This window comes from Etheostoma cragini, chromosome 21, assembly GCF_013103735.1.
Source record: "Etheostoma cragini isolate CJK2018 chromosome 21, CSU_Ecrag_1.0, whole genome shotgun sequence".
NCBI lineage: Eukaryota > Metazoa > Chordata > Actinopteri > Perciformes > Percidae > Etheostoma > Etheostoma cragini.
In genome coordinates this window covers 14,031,193-14,051,688 of record NC_048427.1, presented here as the reverse complement: position 1 = coordinate 14,051,688, position 20,496 = coordinate 14,031,193, and the positions used below count along the sequence as shown (strand labels likewise).

The following is a 20,496-nucleotide window of genomic DNA, read 5'->3' as shown; positions in this document are numbered from 1 at the left end:
TACACACTCACACACAAGTGCGTGTAGATTTTTAAATCCGTCTCAAACACTGCAAAGTTCCTCTCTCCTCATGCAGCACGGACAGTAGCAGAAACACAGAACACCAGTGGCAAAAAACACTGGCTAGAAATAAAAGGAAAAATTAAGTTTGCTGCCTTGAATGTCTTTGAGCATCACATTCAATCCTTGGGCGTGACAATTAAAAAAAAAAAAAAAAAAAAAGTTAAATTAAAACTTTTTTTTAAGTTCAAGAATATTTTTTTTTTCTACGCATTTATTTAGGAAAAACTAACAAAGATTTCAGTTGCTCTCTTATTACTATGTGTGTGTGTGCATCGTTTTCTTCTTCTATTTTTGTATTGACATTTGCATTGGTTTTCTCCTCTTCTTAAATTGTCCACATTGAGTTTTTCTTGGTATCTTTGCGTAGCTTTCGTCTATTTCCATATCCATCCGTATTTTGGGAAAAAAGATCAAAACCCATTTCTACCCATTATCATCTTCCGCCCTCCCCGCATTTATCCTCCTGTTCCCCTCCCTCCCCGGGGTGGAAACGGGGGCTTTTCAGTCCCATGCTGCCCTTCATCTCTCAGCCTCCATCACTACACTAGCCTTCTGCTCAGCACCTGCATGGGGGTTTACGCCCGTGGGCCAGGAGGGGCAGGGCTGCGTGGGGGGCTGCCCCTGAGTCCAGAGTCCATGTGGAGGTTGCGGCACATTAGGAACGTTTGGTGAGAACCCCCAGCCGCCGACCTGGGGGGGTGAGGTGGCCATGGAGGCAGCCATGGAACTGGCGCCGCTGCCACTGTTGAAGCTCTCGGACGCCTTCAGCCTGGAGAACATGGTCAACGCGTCCGGGAAGTTGGGGGGTGTCGCTGGTGTGTTGGCTGGGGTGCACATCTAAGAAAGAGGAGGGAAAGAGAATGATTAATGCATATTCTGGTGGTTTTTTTAGAGTGAGTTAAAGTGTGCATGTTGCTGCTCCACATTCTGTTTTATTGGTAATATTATCAGTGGAAAAATCTTTCTGCCTTCTATAATGGATTTCTTTCAATATGACTGTTGACTTTCACTGCAAAATTGTGGGGCTATAATGAGGTTTTTAGTTTTTTCGTAACAGAACGACACCAAAACCTGGTTGATCAAAATCAAGCTCACGAACACTTCAAGGAAAATGGACATCTGCCAAAAAACACTATAACTTCAGCAATTTGCATCATGGGGTACTGCATAAAAGGCAGTATTGAGCAGTAAAGGAAGTAAACTGCTGTATAACTAAAGGGAACTTTAGGGGAATACCATGCACACTTCGCCTCCCCAGAGGATCCTGATGATGACATTATAGTCCTTTGTTTAGATCCACTTCCTGTTCCAAATATAATATGGCGTCCAATCTGATTTAGCATCCTGGACACACACTGGGAATAACAGCTAATATTACTTTCTGGACATATGTACAAAATACAAAAACACACATTAAGTCTCCTTGGCCTCATTATTCTTGCCTGCTCTAACCGGCTCCGACCTTCCTTTGTGCTCGCGATGTTATTGTCCTGCTGCCTGCCAGGAGTTCCTTTAGTGGTGCACCCCGAGGACACACAATACACCCGTGTGCCAAAAACAACACTCAGCCTACCAGCCTGCAGCTGACAGGCCATGTGAACAACATGTTTGGCTGCTCAGAAATAGTAAGCCTTCATCCTCATCCTCCCTAACGCAGCTTCTCACACACTGCTCCATGGCCTGCTTCCTCCCGTCCGTTTGTGACCAGGAAAACAACAAGCTACTGTACTCCATAAGGAAGCAGAGGAGACGCCACGGTTCAACTACGAGGCTTGACATCTAGAAATTGCTGGGCAAACACCTACATAAAAACCCCAAATCACCCGGGCAACTCCCAGGATTAAATACAATGAAATTTACTTATGATTTGAGTACAAATGGGATGAAAGAATCTGAGCCTCGATTGAAATCAAATCAACCTCATTAACCATCTGTCATACCTACAAGAGTGGGATTTTAACGTTAAATGCGAGCTGGTTCGTTCAGGGTGGGCTTATTCTGGAATTGGGAGTCATAGGCTCCGTGAATCAACTACGGGAAACAGCAGCTGCAGTCACACATGAGTACAGGACAAAAAATGTTAACATGCTGAAAAGGGAAAAAAAACATTTCCTTGCTGACAACTAGGGGTGGGAATCTCCGGGCACCTCCCGATTCAATTCCAACTCAGAGGCCGACGATTTGATCCTAAACTGATTATCAATGCAACGATTTTTTTTAATGTCCATTTCCATGCATGACTTAAAAAAATATAGATATCAATCTGAGTGTTGGATTTTTGACTTCTACAGCATTTGTCACACACGAGTTTTAATGAAATGTTTTGTCTACTGAGGTTTTTATTTTCTAGTCATTCCATGCTTAAGCCTTAAAGGCTTCTTAGAACATGAAATATGAGGTGGTCAGATGTTGATGAAGTAGATCAACAGCCTTTATTATTATTATTTATTTTTTTGTATTTTTTATTAGATCATGAGTATATTTTTTTTCTTCCTTTTGGCCATTTTTGTGTTTCTTTTTTCCGCACTCTTGCCTGAACTTTAAGTTGTTGTCCATTAACCCATCCTCTTTCAGTCACTCTGTTTTCTGATTTGTACATGTCTGGAGACATAATAATAATAATAATAATAATAATAATAATAATAATAATCATTGATTATTAATTTAACAATATCAAGCATCGAATTGTGCCGAGAATCACAAGACATCTAAGAATTGATTATTTTTCCCACCCCCGCTGAACAGACCTCAGGCTGGCCCCGGGGATCTATTCAACCGCTGGCTCCATCACCCGGGATGCTCCGATTATGACACGCAGCCTTAATGCACAAGTAACCGTTAGAAAAACAACAGCCTGACAGGAGCCCCTTTCCTCCCTTGGTTGGGGTGGGGTGTAATTAGACTCCTTCACCTCCAAAAAGTGCTGCGGCTTGCAGGGCAGTCCTACGAATGTACAGCGTGGAGCCGGGCTGGCCCGGGCCCGGCACAGTAAGAGGTTCTCAGAGCGGCGTGCTGTTATGAAAGGTGAGTGTGTCCACTGTGCACTCTGACAGGAAATGCTGGCTCATGTCTCGGAGGCCGTTTCCTGCGTTAAAGAGACACCCTGGGATGCTCAAGTGACCTTTATGATCCTTCTTCTTGGCGAGCAGCAGTGGAAGCTGCTGGTTGGGGGTTTTTTAAACCTTGTGATCGTTTAAAAGGGTCTGTGTGACTGCTACTCAGGTAGAAAACAATAGATGAGGCCTCGTTGCTTACTGGCCAGGAATGAAAACCGCTGACACATGACCTTTCAGGTTGTCCACGGAGACCTCTGTATATGACTTACTCATCTATAAAGTCATACACAGATGAGCAGGTACTAATATACACCTGCAGTGAGCTTAAAGACTTTACATTTCATTTGTACATTTATTGTTCAGCTTTTGCTTCATGCAACGGTGGACTAAAACAGGAAAGATGGGAGAGGGAAGCTGACAACAAAAAACTGACTTCAAACACCATGTTTGTGTCTCACAGTTGCCCACCTCGCACTCCTCCACTCATTATACAACACAACACAGAGTCGGTATGTTGAGTGTGTGGGTCTTTGCAGGGCACCTCGACAGAGGTGCAAACCGTATTAACCAACAGGGAAGACGGTCAGGTCCAAAGACAGTTTGGACCTGACTGCTTATCTTATTACTTTCTCACTAAGAAAAGCTTCAACGGACCCCGGACCTGTCGGCATGTATTTATTAATGATCCACAAACACAGAAACACCATATCCTCCACTCCCAAACAACTGCAACACAAATATAGGATGTGCATTAAATTTGCCGTTATTATCAATTACAAGTGTTGTCAACTTTCAAACGTTCTGTAATTAAGCACATGACCTGCGTATTGTCAAAGCAGAGAAAACAGGGTCAGTGGTGAAAACTCCGCATGATTTCCTAAACAGAGGTCAGCCCTGTTGCTCTGGAGCAGCATACTGAGGAAGCAGGTTACTGTGTGTTTTCCCTCAGTGTGTGTTATGCAGCCTAGTAGCAGATTAACTCTCGCTGCAGGCAATGACAGAACAAGTCAAGGTGGAAACCGTTCATGGTGAACGTGCTACATTTTGACCTAGCTGTTACAAAAATAGTCAGTCTATATGATGTGATTTCCTAGATATTTAATGTTCAATCTACATAGAAGTCCAAGTAATAAGTAGCATATCATATGCCATAGTTAAGCTATGTTTGAGTCAAATATCAATATAAAAATGCTTTTTTTTTTATAACAATTTGTTCTGGATTACTCATCTAAAATGTGATTGTCCTATTTCAATCACTGTGAGTAATTAGTTTGGTAATTATTCTAAAACATAGCAATGTGGATACTTCAACCAGCGGTTATGGCATTAGTGCCAGCTTGGCAGAATCAAGCTGTCTTGTCAGCTGTCTGTCATGACAGTTAGTAGTACTATCCTGAAGGCCTTTCCTTTAGAGGGGTGACATCAGAAGGCAGCAGGTATCTGTTCCATCTGCTATGAAAGGGATTGTTCGGCTTCAAAACTAAACTGCAAAAGTAATTTTTAATGAGCAACAGCCAATGGGAAAACTCCAACACTTAACTGACCAATGGCGTAATTATATCACTCAGTCAGTCAGTCAGTGAACAACTTTGATGTTCATGGGACTGGCCCCGCCTTGCTTGTGTCCAGCCAAAACTACTGCAAGAGCTGCTGAGACCGGTGTGTGTAAACTTAGGTTTAAGTCCATTTGTCTGTTGGACAACTGAAGGGCACCTGGGCTGCAACGAGACCGTTAAGATTTCATTTTGAGAAGAATTACCACCTGAACATACACACACCTGTTGGCGTTTAGAGTGTCTACAGAGGGTTTACAGTTGAGTGCACACATACCAGCACTATGGGATGTGAACCGTGTGAGGTTCACTGGGAGATATGTGTAGTTATGGAATGAGTAACTCTATATGGAAGAAAGACGTGTGTACTCAACTGTGGGTTTGATAAGGTTTTTTTTTATAAACAAAGTTTGTCTTTTAAGAAATGTAGGTTAGCTGTGGCCTTATGATATATAGACTAAATCATAACTGTACATTTAGGATGATAACATATGTTGTTTATGTTGTATATATTTGTTTGAAGGAACAAAGATGTTTATTTGCCAAGTTAAATTACAAAATGTTAAAAGTGGACAGTAGGTCAGTCTGAAAGTAGAAAAGGGCATTTTTTTCATGTGGTCTCTACATGTAATAGTTATATTTTATTTAATACTGTACTATTTACTGGAAACTAAGACATACTATATATGGCAAGATGGATGATGCACAATGACTGATTTGGCTGTTTAAATACATTTAAATCAGCCAGTTACTTGGAAAAAGACTGGAGATGACAAAGATGAACTTAGTTGCATTTTGGTTCTTTCTCTGGCTAGTATATGGATTTTTTTTTCTCATCAATATGCTATTTAAAATCACATATAATGTTGGAACTGATAATTGAGGTGGATGTTATATATTATTTTGAGGTCAGATGTATATAACAGTGTCTTGTAATCTCATGTGGGAGGACCAAATGTTGGGCATTACACAGGAATAAAACTACAAAAACTGCAAGCAACCATTACTGACAGTGAATTATCGGTGTGCAAATACTGTTGTCTAAATATACAGCAACTGGGCAAGAAAGGGGGAAAAAAAGAAGAGTTTAAGTATCTAACAAGTGTTTATTCTGTGGGTGCATGCAAGTTCATAACTGTTCAGAGACCACGTGAGACGTCCGGAGAGGTAAACTTGTTTTCAAATTGAGGTTACTGTGACAGTTGTCTCCAAAACACTACGAGTATTGTAATTTGAGAACAGTCAGCTCAGTTGACGCAAACACATTGCTGTCTGCAGGCTTTGTAAGATAATTACAGCTGTATCATTTAGAAAAAGGTTATCAAAAGGACAAGATCAACACAGAGATGTACTGCCGTGTTGAGAAACTATATGCTGAGAAACACAAGCAGATGTTGAAAGCTGTTGTTGAGGAACTTCAGTATGACAGACTGTGTGTGTGTGTGCGTGTGTTTAAGTGCATGCAGCAGCACATAAAACAGAAAGTGTGTTACAGCACAGAGGTCTAACGGTTTATTCAAAAGGCACAGATGGAGAGACAGGGCGAATAACTGACAGCGAGATTGTGTTCAAAACAGAGGCAACAGCGAGGGGTTGCCATGGCGACTGTTGTTATGAGGAGGTAGAGCAGATCTCCTGTTGACGGGATGGGGCTCAGGCAGGACTGGCTCTGTGGTCACAGTGGCCCGGCCCTGTCCACCCTCTCTTCAAGTCTGTTTGCTGAGCCCAGCATGAAGAAGGCAGACAGGCAGCGGCCCCTCTTAACATGCCTGGACCGGGCCCGCGGTGAAGCTCCACAAACCTTAAACACTCCTCCGTTTGTGTACATAATGTGTGTGTCCACAAACAGATGAGCTGGAGTTATTTTCAGTCTAACCGACCACATTCTTTAGAACTATCAAGTGTGTGTGTGTGTGTGTGTGTGTACGTGCCAGGCTTAAAAAGAGAAGCTTTCCATCCCCTTGCATACTTGGGCAAAGGGTTCAGTTACGTCTCGTGCCCCCAACTGACCTCCATGTAACGTTTACCTCGGTGCTCCTACACCACGCCACATACTTTTATCCCTCTCACTTCCATCTCTATCTGGATGTATTCGTACAGCTGTCAGGAATTCAAAGACAGATTTTGCAATGGTCCGGAGCACTGGCAGCATGAAGGGCGCCTTCATCTCCATGTAGCCTTCAGCGTGAGCCTGGCTTGAGATCGCGCATGCTTCAAACTTATGGTGCGGATTTGAAGCATGAGCAAATTAGAGACCGACCGATACAGGATTTTTAAGGCCGATACAGATACAAATATTTGGTTGTTTAAAAATCCGAGATTCCGTTATATCGGACAAATATTTATATATTTTTTTTAATCCAGAAACGCGTAACATTCATAAATAGATTTCCCTAACATTAGTTATTTGTAGTTATGTATGCGTTCTCACTAAAATAATCTATTTGTTTTATTGTCACAAAACAATACTTATGACCGAAACCAAACTCGGTTTTCTCCATCCTTTTCTCTGCTAAGAACATTAAAATGAACCTATAAAAAATGTTTTTATTTGCGTTCTGTCCTTCCTCTCCCCCCTCCTCTGGTCTGTTGCTTCACACACACTCTAAGTCAGCACTTGCAGCACACTGTGCTGAGAGATCTGTGAGAGACGAGAATCACGGCGAAGACTGCAGCCCCGAGCTGGAAGTTTCTGAACAACCTCTCAGCAGATTATACTGCTTTATTGCTGAAAGAAAACTCTTCACCGTAAATCTGACTACATGCAAAATGAAACAAATTAAGATGTTTTTAAGATCAAGATGAACTTTATTGCCCAACAAGGGCAAAATCTGTCTCGGGCACTGCTGCAGCCATTAATCACAATTAAAAACAAACACACAACATGTACAACAGATACTGGCCCTGATGGTGTGTAAACACAACACGGGGTCACAGTGCAGTTAAACGTTACTCCAAAAATAATGAATAAAAACAAATAAGTATCGGTGCAGAGGCACAAGCACAACAATAACGGTGCGAAGGCGCAAATCCCAATCGTCAACCCAGGCCTTTAATCTGCCACTATTTAGGAGCTTAAAGGGATACTTCACCGATTACCATTAAGCTTTGCATCAGTGGAAACCTCCCTCCCTCTTGTCTCCGAGAAGAGAGATCTCTGTATTGTCGGTCTGGAAAAAAAACTCAGATGACGCAAAAACCTCATTTTGCGTCATCTGAGGCATTTCTACCCAGAAGTATTGAACTACAAGCCAGCTATTTCCGCATGTTTTCAACCCGTAGGGGGTTGGACCCACAGCAAGCTGAGGCGAACTGAGTGCCAGCCATCTTGGAGCTAAGCTACAGCTGGGCGAACGCTTTTCAGCAGCCATCTTTTACAACAATTATGTGCATTCAAACTACCGCACATTAGTCCCACTGGGATACATAGGTACAGATCGGAGAATATGCAGGGAACTTTAATACAGACAGAATACTTGACTTGAACTTTATGGAGCCTATAATGTGGCTGCACCAGATGTAGTTTCGTATTTTTTTTTTATTATGTTCTTTATGTAGTTTAAATGTGTAACACCACATAGTTTCGTGTTGATATCTGAAATGACAATAAAACACACTAGAGTTGACTGCCTCACTGTCTATGTCTGTAAACGGTATGCGTGGCTTGGGAATGGACAAAAACACATTTTCTGGCTTTTCTTGGCCTAGAAGGCACCAATTTTGAGTGAAAGTTCCCATTTCTACTACTAAAATGACCCAATTTAAAGATATATTCATCTTTCCAACGGTGAAATATCTCTTTAATAGACAAATGAATAAGTGAGTTTTGGAATCGGTTTAGTCTGCAGCCAATTCCAAAAATCATTTTATTCCTGTGTGTATCAATTTGTGGACTTGTTTTAAGTCAGTTCCCAAACCTTTTAAGAAAGTTATGAAATTTGATATCTGGAGTTCAGGTTTTAAAATATGACATGGTGACCGGATAGTGTGACACATAAGTTTCTTCACCACAGCTGGTCTGTCAACATGCAAAATAACACATGTTCTACAACTGCAAAAACAAGACGAGGGGTCTCCTTTATAGCTTGGCTGCTATCACTGAGCCAACAGGCATGCACACTTCAAAATCCTTATTTGGTGATCTGGTAAACCCCAGGGCAATGTCTGTTTTGAGGAACTGTGTTGCTTAATATAATTATGTTGATAATGTGGCAAAAATGTTTTTTTCCTATATAAGAGAGAACCTGGGGTCACAGCTCTACATTGTGTTGTACACATATCAAAGCCTTCCTCTTCCCACGTCATTATCATCAACTCTGGGAGCATTTCACTCGATGCTGAAGGGTCTCTCTGCTTGTCTTCCAGCACCGTTATTGGAACTGACCAATAGCACACTGTCCCACTCAAACTGTGACTAATAATGGGCAGCTCAGGGGTATGAAGCTGTACAATACTGAAAAAGAACATGGAGCCATGTCTAAATAAATCCAAGGTTGAGGTAAAAAAAAAAAAAAAAGAAAAAAAAAAAAAAGAGAAAGATGTGAACAGGAGAGGCAAACATTTGAGTGCCTCTTTCAACTGGTGCTAAGGGCTGGTTGTGTGGGAGGATGCTTGGGTTTCACCAGCATCAGGTCCGGACTAGTCTGGGGTGCGTCTACATCATGAATGTTTTCATGCATCATGAAATATACAATCCTTTTGTTTGGTTTGGTTTGTTTGGGTATGTTAAAACAATGCCATTCAAACCTGACAACACAGACAATGCAGGGCTCTGTCCACTTTGAAGAGGGCTTCAGTACAGTATGTCAGACATGAAAACTGACACGAACACCAAAAAACTAAGATGTTGTATTGGCCAAAGAGTGCCAAGATAAAATGAAGAAGACAAATGGAGGTTAAACTGGTGATATGAAATGCCTCCTCAATATATCAAATTACTGGCAAAGAGCACAGACAAGTCCATCTTGTTTAGCTAAGATTACGGGAACAAGAATTAGATGCTCTGACAACATGCTTCCCAAAATATGTAACCTCAAAATATTACCAAGACTCTGTCTTATAAACAAATAAACTTGTGAGTCTGTGTGTCATTATACTACCGGCAGTCAAGGCCGAATTTACTTGTAATCTGGCAGTGAAAACCTCAATAAACCACAAGAGCAAAAATGAACTTTTCCCATTTATGGATCAAACAAATGACATACTGTAGATGTGACTGCAGTCTACTGCTACTGTTGGTGTCCAGTCATTAATGTACTGGGAAGGCTGATTCTGACTGATGCCCTGTGAGGATTGTGGAAATGAGGGCAAAATGGAAAAGCATGGCAGATTAAAGTTAATAGGTGTACAAAAAGAAAACTGTGAAAGAAAAATAAATTAGATGAAACCAACAGAAAGTGAGAGATTGGGGAATGAGCGGGCTATTGGCAAAACAGGAGACCAAAACAGGAGAATAAAGGAGAAAAGCCAGGCTGAATAAACCATTGCTGAATTAACTGTGCATGATTCTGCCTGCCTGTTAAATGTTTAAATAGGTTGTGTGTGTGTGTGTGTGTGTGTGTGTGTGTGTGTGTGTGTGTGTGTGTGTAGCCAAGCACTGCTTTTTTGTTTTGGAGCAGCAAGTCTGCAGTTAAATCCCAATGCAACCAATCAACTGCCAAGTACAACTACTAACTATGCTAACAATGAGTAATTAAAATAAATATTGCAAAGCTTTAAATGATACTTCCAATTCAATTTGAGATCTTTGAAACAAAAAAACTAATTAAGATTAAAATATGAAATATGTCAGGCAAATCAACATATGCTTTGCATTAGTCTGCATCACCAACAAAAACATCTAAACGCTAAACAATAAGCTAAAACTCACTATAAAGCTTTAGGGAGCTGTGGACTCCAGATAATTCTGTGAAGGGTCATTGCAAGTGACCCCTTTTCCTGTTTTTGATATACTGTTATCATCAAAAAGTCAATTGTAGCCTCTTTAAGGCCTTAAAGCAAATCATTTAATTAGATTTTTTGACCTTTAAAGAACCTGCAAATTCACTGTTTCAACAGATTATTTGACCGTGTGGAATAACGGGAGCATTAAACCGTTCTCACGGCAACAACTGATAATAGAAAAGTAAAACGAGGGAATAATTGATAATACAACAAATGCTACAAATACTTCTAAATATGTTAGACATATCCCAGGCTTAACTCTGGTACTGATTATAGAGGGAAAAAACACTCAACAACAAGACCTTCATCAATCTGCCACCCTCCTCTCTAAGCTGTGCATGGGGAACTGCCATTACTTTACAACAGACAGTGGTTTGGCACTAGTTAGTGTCACCAAATCAGCACTACCACATCATATCTAAACCATACATGCAACTCTATGTCTCGGTTTTTATTTTTCCCTCACATAGCTCACTAACAGTACGTTTTGACGTGAGAACTAGGCGTTTCTTTCCCAACCTGAATAAAGGAGGTTGACAGGTGCTGCTGAACGTTTCAAGTGACCGCCCCCTCCCCTCCTCACCCATGAACCCTCACTCCGTCCTCCTCACCCAACTTCCAGCAGCTGCTCCCCGAGTCTGTGTATGTCTATGTGTGAGTTAATATTTTATACACGTTGAGACAATGTTGGATTCACGCTCACGAGGGACTCAGTTGACCATTAGCCGGGCGGTGTTCTGTTTTCAAGTGTCTTATCGCACTGTATAGGAAGTAGAAAGCAGCTCTTTACAGAAGACGGGAGAACTGGGACTGAGTAGACCATGTGTCCTGGGGCCTGCTTCAGAAAGCAGGTTTAGGGAAAACAAAGTTTGTTAACCCTAAAGGTTAACCTAAAGGAGGAAAACTCTTTTCTGTTTCAGAAAAGGAGGTTATTTAAATCTGAGAGAGATGGGTAACTCCGGCCCGTTTCAGAAAGAGAGGTTGCTTAACCTCAGTTACTATGGTAACTGAGCCTGTGAACCTAACCTGGTCGGGAGCAGGTTTTCTTCAATAAAACTTGAGTTTCTCTCTGTCTACTCCCTTTGACAGTGCTCTTCTATTACCTCATTCATTCATTCAACCTGTATCAGGCACATTTTAGTGCAGTTTGCTATCTGCATGAATAAAAACTAAACATGTTGGTTTATTAACTGTGTTAGGCAGACTACAAAACGGGTTTTGTTCCGAACATGGCATTTCCTTTGTTTGACGATCCCTTTGATAAAGAAGCTGTAAAACTTAGATAGATAGATGTATTTTCATTTCCAGATAAGTACCTATTTGAGCAGTCTTGTTTTTCTTCCCGGACTGTTATGTAGCCTACATAACCGTATCCGGCCTCAAATCACTGACGTCACCCATCGTGGACATGGTCTACATCCCAGCACATTGTTGATGTGGAGCGTATTCGTAAAGCGCCGCCAGAAGAGTGTGACTCACTCTGAAACGTGTTTTAAACGTGTGTGTACAGTTCCCTGGACACAAACCAATAACAGACATTAAAAAGAAATAACAGAATTAGGATTTATAATCGATGTTGCTGCAACCTCAGAATGGGATTAGTAATAGTTTACTTTTTTGCTCGCAGGATTGCACCTAAATGAAATGATAGGTGTAGCCAACCATATTAGACGTTACCTGTGATTAAAGATGAAATTAATACAATATAGTCGAGCTTATGCATTGATTCAAGCAGTAATTTTCTCCCACACCAATTCTCGCTATTTACAGCAGCCGCTGTGTTGCTTTTTTTTAACTAAATGTTCAAACTTGCTGTATGTGCGCATGAGTATTTCCACCAACCAGTTTTTTTGTGGTTGTTACCAGTGGAAATCTTACTATAATGGCTCCATTTATGCTGTCTTTTTATTGTGATGGTGCACACCTTTACCTCCGAGTCAACCTACCCCGGGTAGTTGACTTGAATCAGCTGTTCTGGAACAAAAACTCAGTTTCCCATCGCAGGGTAAATCAACTCAGAGATCAGGGTTAGACTCAGAGTTAGTTAAACCTCCTTCCTGAAACGGACCCCTGTTTGAACAATTGTACACACTGCCCTGCTCACAACAATGGCTAACAATAGGTGTTCAGTGGCCCACTCATATCTATAAAAAGGAGTTTGGCCTGTCAACTGGTAAGAGTCTGGCAGCATAAACTACTAGGCCAAAGGTCATAGTGAGGGAGGAAAAAAAAACATGAGTGTGATGCAAACACAGCTTGCCAAAAGATATTTCTTAAGGCTATGCATACACTGGAGAACCAATTTTTTCTTTCTTTCACCTCACATGCAGTCTGTGTATTGGGTTTTCTAATCAATGTCAGCTTCCATTTCAATCTGAACCACTGAACACTACAACATATGGTAATCAAAATCAATATCTAGAGATTTAAATGGAGGAATTAAAGAGCAGAGTCAAGGGTCATGAATGCAAATTTAAAAAAAAATAGGAAAGGGATGGATAAAGGTGAGGGAAGGGACTGCATAGAACTAGTAGGACTAGGGAGCAGCAGTAAAGTGAGCGGAAACAGGCTGCAGCACAACAGCTAACCTAAGAAAACCGACCAGGGAGACGCAATGTGACAACACTCCCTTTATGCAACAGACAAGGTTTCCATGTGCTGCACTGCTGCTTGTCATTCCTCTGCCATGGGCCAAACCCCCGGTGTGTGTATGTGTGTGTGTGTGTGTGTATGTACTCGGTGACTCCAAGAATCAGTGTGAAACTCCAATGCTCATAAACACATCTGGTCCTTGCAGCCATCCCACATGGAAGCCCATTCCCAGAGTCCCTTGAGCCAAGGTTCCTGTGTGTGTGTGTGTGTGTGTGTGTGTGTGGTTAGGGTTCTGGGAAGTCATGCTCTTGGAAACATGCAGGGCAACACGCTGGAACATGCAGAGCACAGGCCAAGCCTCTTCAGCTGTGGCTAACTGCTTGGCAATACTGTACGACACACAGAGAGAGAGAGAGAGAGAGAGAGAGAGAGAGAGAGAGAGAGAGAGAGAGAGAGAGAGAGAGAGAGAGAGAGAGAGAGAGAGAGAGAGAGAGAGAGAGAGAGAGAGTTTGGCCCATGGCAGAGGAATGACAAGCAGCAGTGCAGCACATGGGAACCTTGTCTGTCGCATAAAGGGAGTGTTGTCACAATTAACAGATCTAGACGTGATTGAATTTGAGACACATTGCTGCATGCCCATTTAATTGTGCACACACATAATGAAACAGACTTGAATATACAAACAACGGGAGGAAACAAACTGGATGTCACCCCATTCTGCACTTAATAAACTTCTTTAAGCAATAGCTGCAGCAGGACAGAGAGCACCTTGTTTCTTGTGTGACAGAAACACACAGCAGCACTGTGTTATTTTATCTTCTACACAAATACCTGGCATTGCCTTGCTATAAGCCTATTTATTTAGCCAAACGCTTTCTCACTTGTTTCCATTGATTCCTCACGGCTAGTTTGACAACAATACAAGTATCCTTTATATAATTTGGTTAACCTTCCTCCATCCCTTTGCATCGTGATGATGAGCGAATAGAGGCTGAGACAGAGAGAGAAACAGAAGCAGACAGTCCTCCATGTTATCAAATGATGATTTATGAAGGTAATTATACCTCTGCTCTTCTGCGTGGGGCACACCACATACTTCAAATCTCAGTGAGATCTTACATGGATGAGAAAAGTTAGGATTCCTGAAAATCTTTTTTAAAGCCACACCCAGACACCAAAAACAAAATGTTTGCAGTTACCGAAAAGACAACCTCAAACACACACACACAGACACACACACAGACACACACACACAATTTATATTGCGCGGAAACAGTCTTTCAACAACCTCACACCCACTTTTATCACTGCCTTGCAGTGCCCAATGCTATTCTGCTACGTCACTGTATCCATTCAGTTGGTACTGAACGTTGCCCTTCATAAAATCCTAGTTTCATTTATCTTGTGTGAGATGCCACTGACAAAGCACAATTACAGCACAATAAACGCAAAAAGGAGATCATGGAGAGAAAAAAAACAATTCTGTGGGTTCAGGATGTAGGCCAGGCTGCGCTGTGCCCGGCAGTAGCAGTTCTTTAAATGGATGCAGAAGATCACACACTTACTGCTTATATTTTGCATGAATATATTAATTTCAAGTATGCAAAAGGACAAGACCAGATCTCAGAACTTTGACAACATTTAACAGTGTAATAAGACTTTCCAAGAAAGTGCTAAAAAAAAAGTAACAAGAAACAGGAGCTAAAACAAGAACTAGAAGTGTTTCAATTCTTTCTCTTTTAACACCATATCAGTGTGAGAACCAGAAGGAAGATGTACTGTACATGTTTCAATATGATTCAAGAAGAAAATGAGAATGTGGAATATTCTGGAGATTAACTTAACACTAGGATCTCACTGTATACATTTTTAATAGCTGTACCTCTGGCAGAAATTACACAGATGTGAAGCAGCCTTTGTGGCTTAGTTAGGTTGTTTCTTTGCTTAGTCACATGGCGGGGTCACATGTTTCCAGACAGCAGTGGAAGTCATCCAGCTTGGCCACTTCCTGCTCTGTGCTCACATGAGGATTCATTTGCTTTATTGTGGCTGCATGTGCCCCACATGGAGAGGTATTAACCATGGAAACATTGATATAGGTATAAGGCGTCAGTGTTTTTTTTTCCAAATGACATAGTGAACAACTCAAAGACAGACAGTTGTTACACTGGCCAGACCTGATCACTCAAAAACCCTGGAGACCGAAATATTTCCCAAAGCTGCTCACAGTCATCTAGTTCCAGGAAATCTCGCTCTAGCACTCAAGAAAACATTTTTGCTTTCACATGACCAATGATTTTCTGGCCATTATTTTTTTTTGTTATTATTCACTGCATTTTAGTAAAGATTATTTTGGGTCTTTTTGGCCTTTACTGGATTGGACAGCAGAACTGAAGACAGGAGATGACTAGACTAGAGAAGGGAGGGGGGCCGCGGGTTGGAATCGCACCGGGACCACTGCAGTAGGGACTGAGCCTTTGTACATGGGACACGCTCAACTAGGGCACACCAGAAGAGCATTTTTGACAACTGGCATTACAACTGTGTAAGAAGTATAGGAAATAGCTCAGACTTTATATGCACAATTAGTTTAATTATTTACTAATTAAAATGAGCTTAGCACATTCTTAGAATATGTATGAAAACAAAAAAGGCAGGGGTATAAGACTGTGTGTATAGTATTTGATAAGCAGGATTAACATGAACACCCAGAAGAAACACAAATACAACTCATGCATTCCACGTGTGAGTGAACATGCCAATATGCTGTTCTGGGGGTTAGTAACTGCTTTGAGATTAATGAAAAAACAAGATAAGGAGGGGCGAGGCATGGTTATAAAGTTCTCTAACAGGAAACATAAACGACAGAATTGAATTCAAGGGCCTTATGTATTACGTCTGTAAAGAGAAAGAGATAGAATAGGCGAGGGAGGAAGGCAAGAGTAGTGAGAGCGTGTAAACTAAGAAAGATACAGGGTGCTGTGTTTTTAGTTCCAACAGCACCCTGTGCTGGTAAAGGGTCCATTTGGGACTGTGTGAGCATTGCATCCTGTAGTCAAAGTTTCTTTATTAGTCCCCCTAAGGAGAAACCTGCCCCGGACAGACACACAACAACAGGCCCAAAAAAAAAAAAAAAGACAAATGTCCAGTATACATATGGGCAACTCAAAGAGCTTTGCAAACTGCAGATTACAGTTTACCATTTTAATACTAAACTAAGATAAAAGCCATCCTTCCTACATTCTTCTGTTCACCCATCCATGCCTTAAAACCACTAAATCCTACATCCATACGCATCCAGGCTGATCAAAAAGCTCCTGCGGGTTGGCAGGTGTTCCCATAATTTTGCCTGCCGTTTTAACCAGATTGAAAGTCTGAGTTTTAGATATTTCACTGTCAAATTCTATAACCAGCTGGTAATACCATACCAGAGAATTGATTCTATTGTTGCTCTATAGAAGATTAACATGATATTTTTACAGACCCCAAGTACTAAGTCTGCACAAAAAGTGAAGATGCTGATGAGTTCTGGCACAGACATTTGTTACGTGTGTGCAGCAACTCAGGTCATTATCAATATACACTCCTAGATATTGAATAGAGGACACCGAGGAATGTGCTGTGGTTGCAGTGTTGGTAAAGGCAGTGTTTGTGTCGAGGAGAAAACTGGGAGTAGACAGGGAGGAGTTGCAGAGTTTAGAGAGATAGAGTTTAGGTGTCTGGGTGTCAATCATGGAAGAAAACATAGATAATTGGGCAATCTCTTCAAGCGCCATCATCTGGCTGTTATGCTTTAACTGAAACACAATTTATATACACAACCGTGGATGACAACAACAACAAACAGAGTCAAAATGCGTGTCTATGCAGAGATTGTAGCTCTTTTACTTTATGAGTTAAAGCACAGGCACTCCCCTGTGTCTGCGATCACTACTAAAAGAAAAACTAATGACAAGAGCTTATCCTAAATCCTCCGCCCTCCAGGGCATTATACAAGACTTCACTGATGAGTAGGCTAGCTCACCTCACTATTTGATATTTGATACAGAGTATTGACCTCTGATTGCACAGCACAGGTAAACTAAAATCAGACTTGACATGGCTTACAACATGACTGCTATGCTTGTCACAAATCCTCACATTGTTGTATTTCTTTTACAACAGTGCTTCTGTACCCAAGATAGTTTCTTATTTCCCATGATGCCAAAGTTAAATGGGAAAGGGATTTGGTACACCACATTCAGCTTTATACATTGATGGCACTCAAAAACAACACCATAAACAAGCTCATTGAACAGTATCCATAAACTAACTGACCCACATGACGAACTAAACCTGCCATGCTGCCAAGAATTGCATGTCTACGGCGATCTGTTGGGGCTGGAGCGAGGCAGCTAGCCAAAATAGCAATCTCAAGGATGAGTTCAGTTTTTGTTGCAACACATAACATTGACAAAACAGCCTGTGCAACAGAAATGTATCCAAATGTTGTTCACGTTTAGCCTAAACGGAAGAGAGACACAGTGTGTGAGAGTGGGAGCAAAGTGGATTAGATCTGTAAACCAACGAGCCCTGTGGCCCGATAAGCTGCAGGAAGGTTGGACACGCTGCCCTATTGTAGTACTGCTGTGACTCACACACATACACACAAACACCCACTGCACAAAATAGAAATGCATGCACGTTCTACGCAGAGGCATGTGCATAAAAAGGGAACGTGAACTTGTGATTATGCAAGAACACGTCTATAACAACACCACAAACACACGTAGGTGCTCTGCGTTCCGACTTTCATCATCCAGTGTCGGCAGCAATCAAGCTCGGACCTATTTGGCAGCCAGAAGAGAACAGCTCTTGGCAGATTGTTTACTCTCTAAATTAAAGTGAGACATTTCCTGAGCTAAATAGAGAACGGAGATGCTCTTATTTACTCATCAGATGAAGAAGGACTGGCTTTTTTTTTTTCTTTTAATAAAAGCGGCTATAAAAGTGATCCTGATTCAGTGCAAGCCGTTTTATTCTGACTGGCGATATTGAAATGCTCCAGGACTATATCAGGGCCGCTTTTATCCCGATGCTCCTCGCTTTCCTGTAGAAGTGCAAACATGTTTAGCGCTATGATTAACGTCTTTGCAACACAAACAGTGAGCCAACACATACACACAGAAACAAACCGCGTGAGCTTAAAAATGATCAACAGTTATGTCCAACATCCTCTCACGTCTATGTCAGGCTCCTCCAAAGAGCAGCTATTGCTGGATGCTGCCATGCATGCAGCTGCAAACAAAGACGTGTGTTCTGCCAAAGTGGGCTGCTGCTAAAAGCCAAGAATACTGCTAGGGTTTCATAAGGTTCAACCTCTGTGTGTGTGTGTGTGTGTATGTGCAGAGTCCTAACGCCTTCCAGTTTATTCTCCTCGGTTTTGCCTGCCCCTAAAAGTCCCCAATGTGTTGCATCAGGGGCCGCAACAACCCAATCAGGTGAAATGTCTGGATTGGGGATCTGATTTGTGAGCGGCAGTTGTCCTCTTTCTGGAAGGAATTTGTTTTTCTGTTTTACCCAGAAACTGAGGGGTATGCACCTCAGTTTACAATGACAAATGAGGGATTTCAAAAAATCTACATCCATCTTCCTCTCTCCCTCTTCTTTGCACACGCACTACATAAAAATGTCTCTCTCTGTCTCTCTGTGTGTGGCTGCTGCTGCATGCCTGCCTCTGTGTTTATTTCTGGAAGCTCACAACATGGCCGACATGTGCTTTGTTATTGTTAGTACAGCATCATCCCTCTTGGCCTATAGGGGCTGTTTATCCTCCCCCATCTCACCAAAAACAACATAGTATCCTTAAAGATATACTAGCTTGAAAGTAGGTTTGTTATTATTCCAATTAAACATAATGCACAAGTATATTATCACCCCGCTCCTCCTCACACTCACCATTTGATGATGATGGCCGTACGGAATATTTGTTTCTTGAAAAAAGGCACTGAGGGCAGTCTACAATGAAAACACACAGAACATTTAATGACATTTTAGTGACAGTGGTTTATGTTTCAGGGAAATGCATTGAAATACGAGCAAATAATTCGTCCAAACATGCTCACTTCTGTGTCGATATGAATAAAAATCAAACAATACAGAACAGAGAGCTTGCGGGGAAGCCCAATGAAATGTTATAACACTAGCGAAATCACCGCAGGCTAAACGATTAAGTAGCCTGCTCTTTAGTAACGTTAGGCTAGCCAATACAACACGACGGTCATCTATATTGCGTAACAACACTCACTGGCTTCGTATGTACACTGCTGTCATGTGTCGGATTATAGTATTTATCTAGACTAAAGTCTAGCTAATTGCATCAAGCATTGCCCTGTGTATTCCCTATTGGTTTGGTCTAGCTAATATAGCTAACGTTACTTTAGCTAGATACAGCAAAAGTTCTGGTCAGAACGTGGGTCGACTTATGGCCACCTAATACGGACACAGTTTACACTAACGCTTTGTTTTGTGTTGAATTTCAGGAGCCTGAAAAGTGGCGAGAGACAGACAGGAATGCTCCAGCGAAAACTAACGGTCGGTCAGACATAGCTAAACGTTTGCCAAAGTTACCCAACCGACTCTTAACGTTGAAGCTGTAGCGTTCATTTTTCTTTTAACGTTACCTCGAACTGCCAATGTGCCGCTTGCAAAAGCTGCTTCGCTTGGTCTGCCGCACAACCCGCCGTCAGGACGAACTGGTTAATCATGACTTGATGTTTGAGTTCATCCATTTTCGACGAAGCCCGTGTCCTGCTGGCGGCGACTGGCTCTAAAACCGACTTTCGACCGTTTTTCCTCTTTCTTCCCTCTAGTTGTATTCCGTTTCTCTACCTCAGTCTTCCACCATTACAGCCGGTTGAGCAAACACAAATATTTACTGTAGGAGCGGTAGTGGAAGGAGCATTACGTGATTGACAGAAGGGCGCAGCCAATCAAATGAGGACATTGCCGGTGGGATTTGTATGCTGCAAGCGGAGGGTCTCGGATCATAGTGTCTTTAACCGTCTGATGCGGGTTTATTTTTATACTTAAAAATACGTAAAACGGAAAATGCAAAGCACAATCATTGTAGTTTAAATGATGGAACATATTGCGTTAAAATCACAGCAAAAGAGGGAAGTCCCCGCTCGAGTGTTCTCAGAGAGGGTTTGTTTTGGACTACAACTCCCGTGATTACACGCTTTGTTTGTAAAGCTCCAGAAGGCAGACTTTTGTGAATGACGGCCGCTCTCGTCCAATTCCCAGGCGCG

At 41.7% G+C, this 20,496-nt stretch overlaps 1 protein-coding gene across 1 annotated transcript; it reads right to left on the bottom strand.

Annotated features, from left to right (window-relative positions):
* Window positions 1-241: 241 nt before the first annotated feature.
* Window positions 242-20,152, bottom strand: ubald1a (UBA-like domain containing 1a). Its single transcript, XM_034860452.1, has 3 exons — window positions 19,870-20,152; window positions 19,145-19,204; window positions 242-900 (listed from the first exon to the last, which is right to left on the bottom strand). Exons 1-3 carry the CDS (start codon window positions 19,975-19,977, stop codon window positions 583-585), a joined length of 486 nt encoding a protein of 161 aa, XP_034716343.1. The 5' UTR covers window positions 19,978-20,152; the 3' UTR covers window positions 242-582.
* Window positions 20,153-20,496: the final 344 nt, after the last annotated feature.

Coding starts and splice junctions, on each gene's coding strand:
- ubald1a (XM_034860452.1), bottom strand. CDS start 19,977: ATGGATGAACTCAAACATCAAGTCATGATTAACCAGTTCGTCCTGACG. Junction 19,205..19,869: donor CGGCACATTGGCAGTTCGAG/GTAACGTTAAAA, acceptor TTTTCATTGTAG/ACTGCCCTCAGTGCCTTTTT. Junction 901..19,144: donor ACGGCCATCATCATCAAATG/GTGAGTGTGAGG, acceptor CCTCTTTCTTAG/ATGTGCACCCCAGCCAACAC.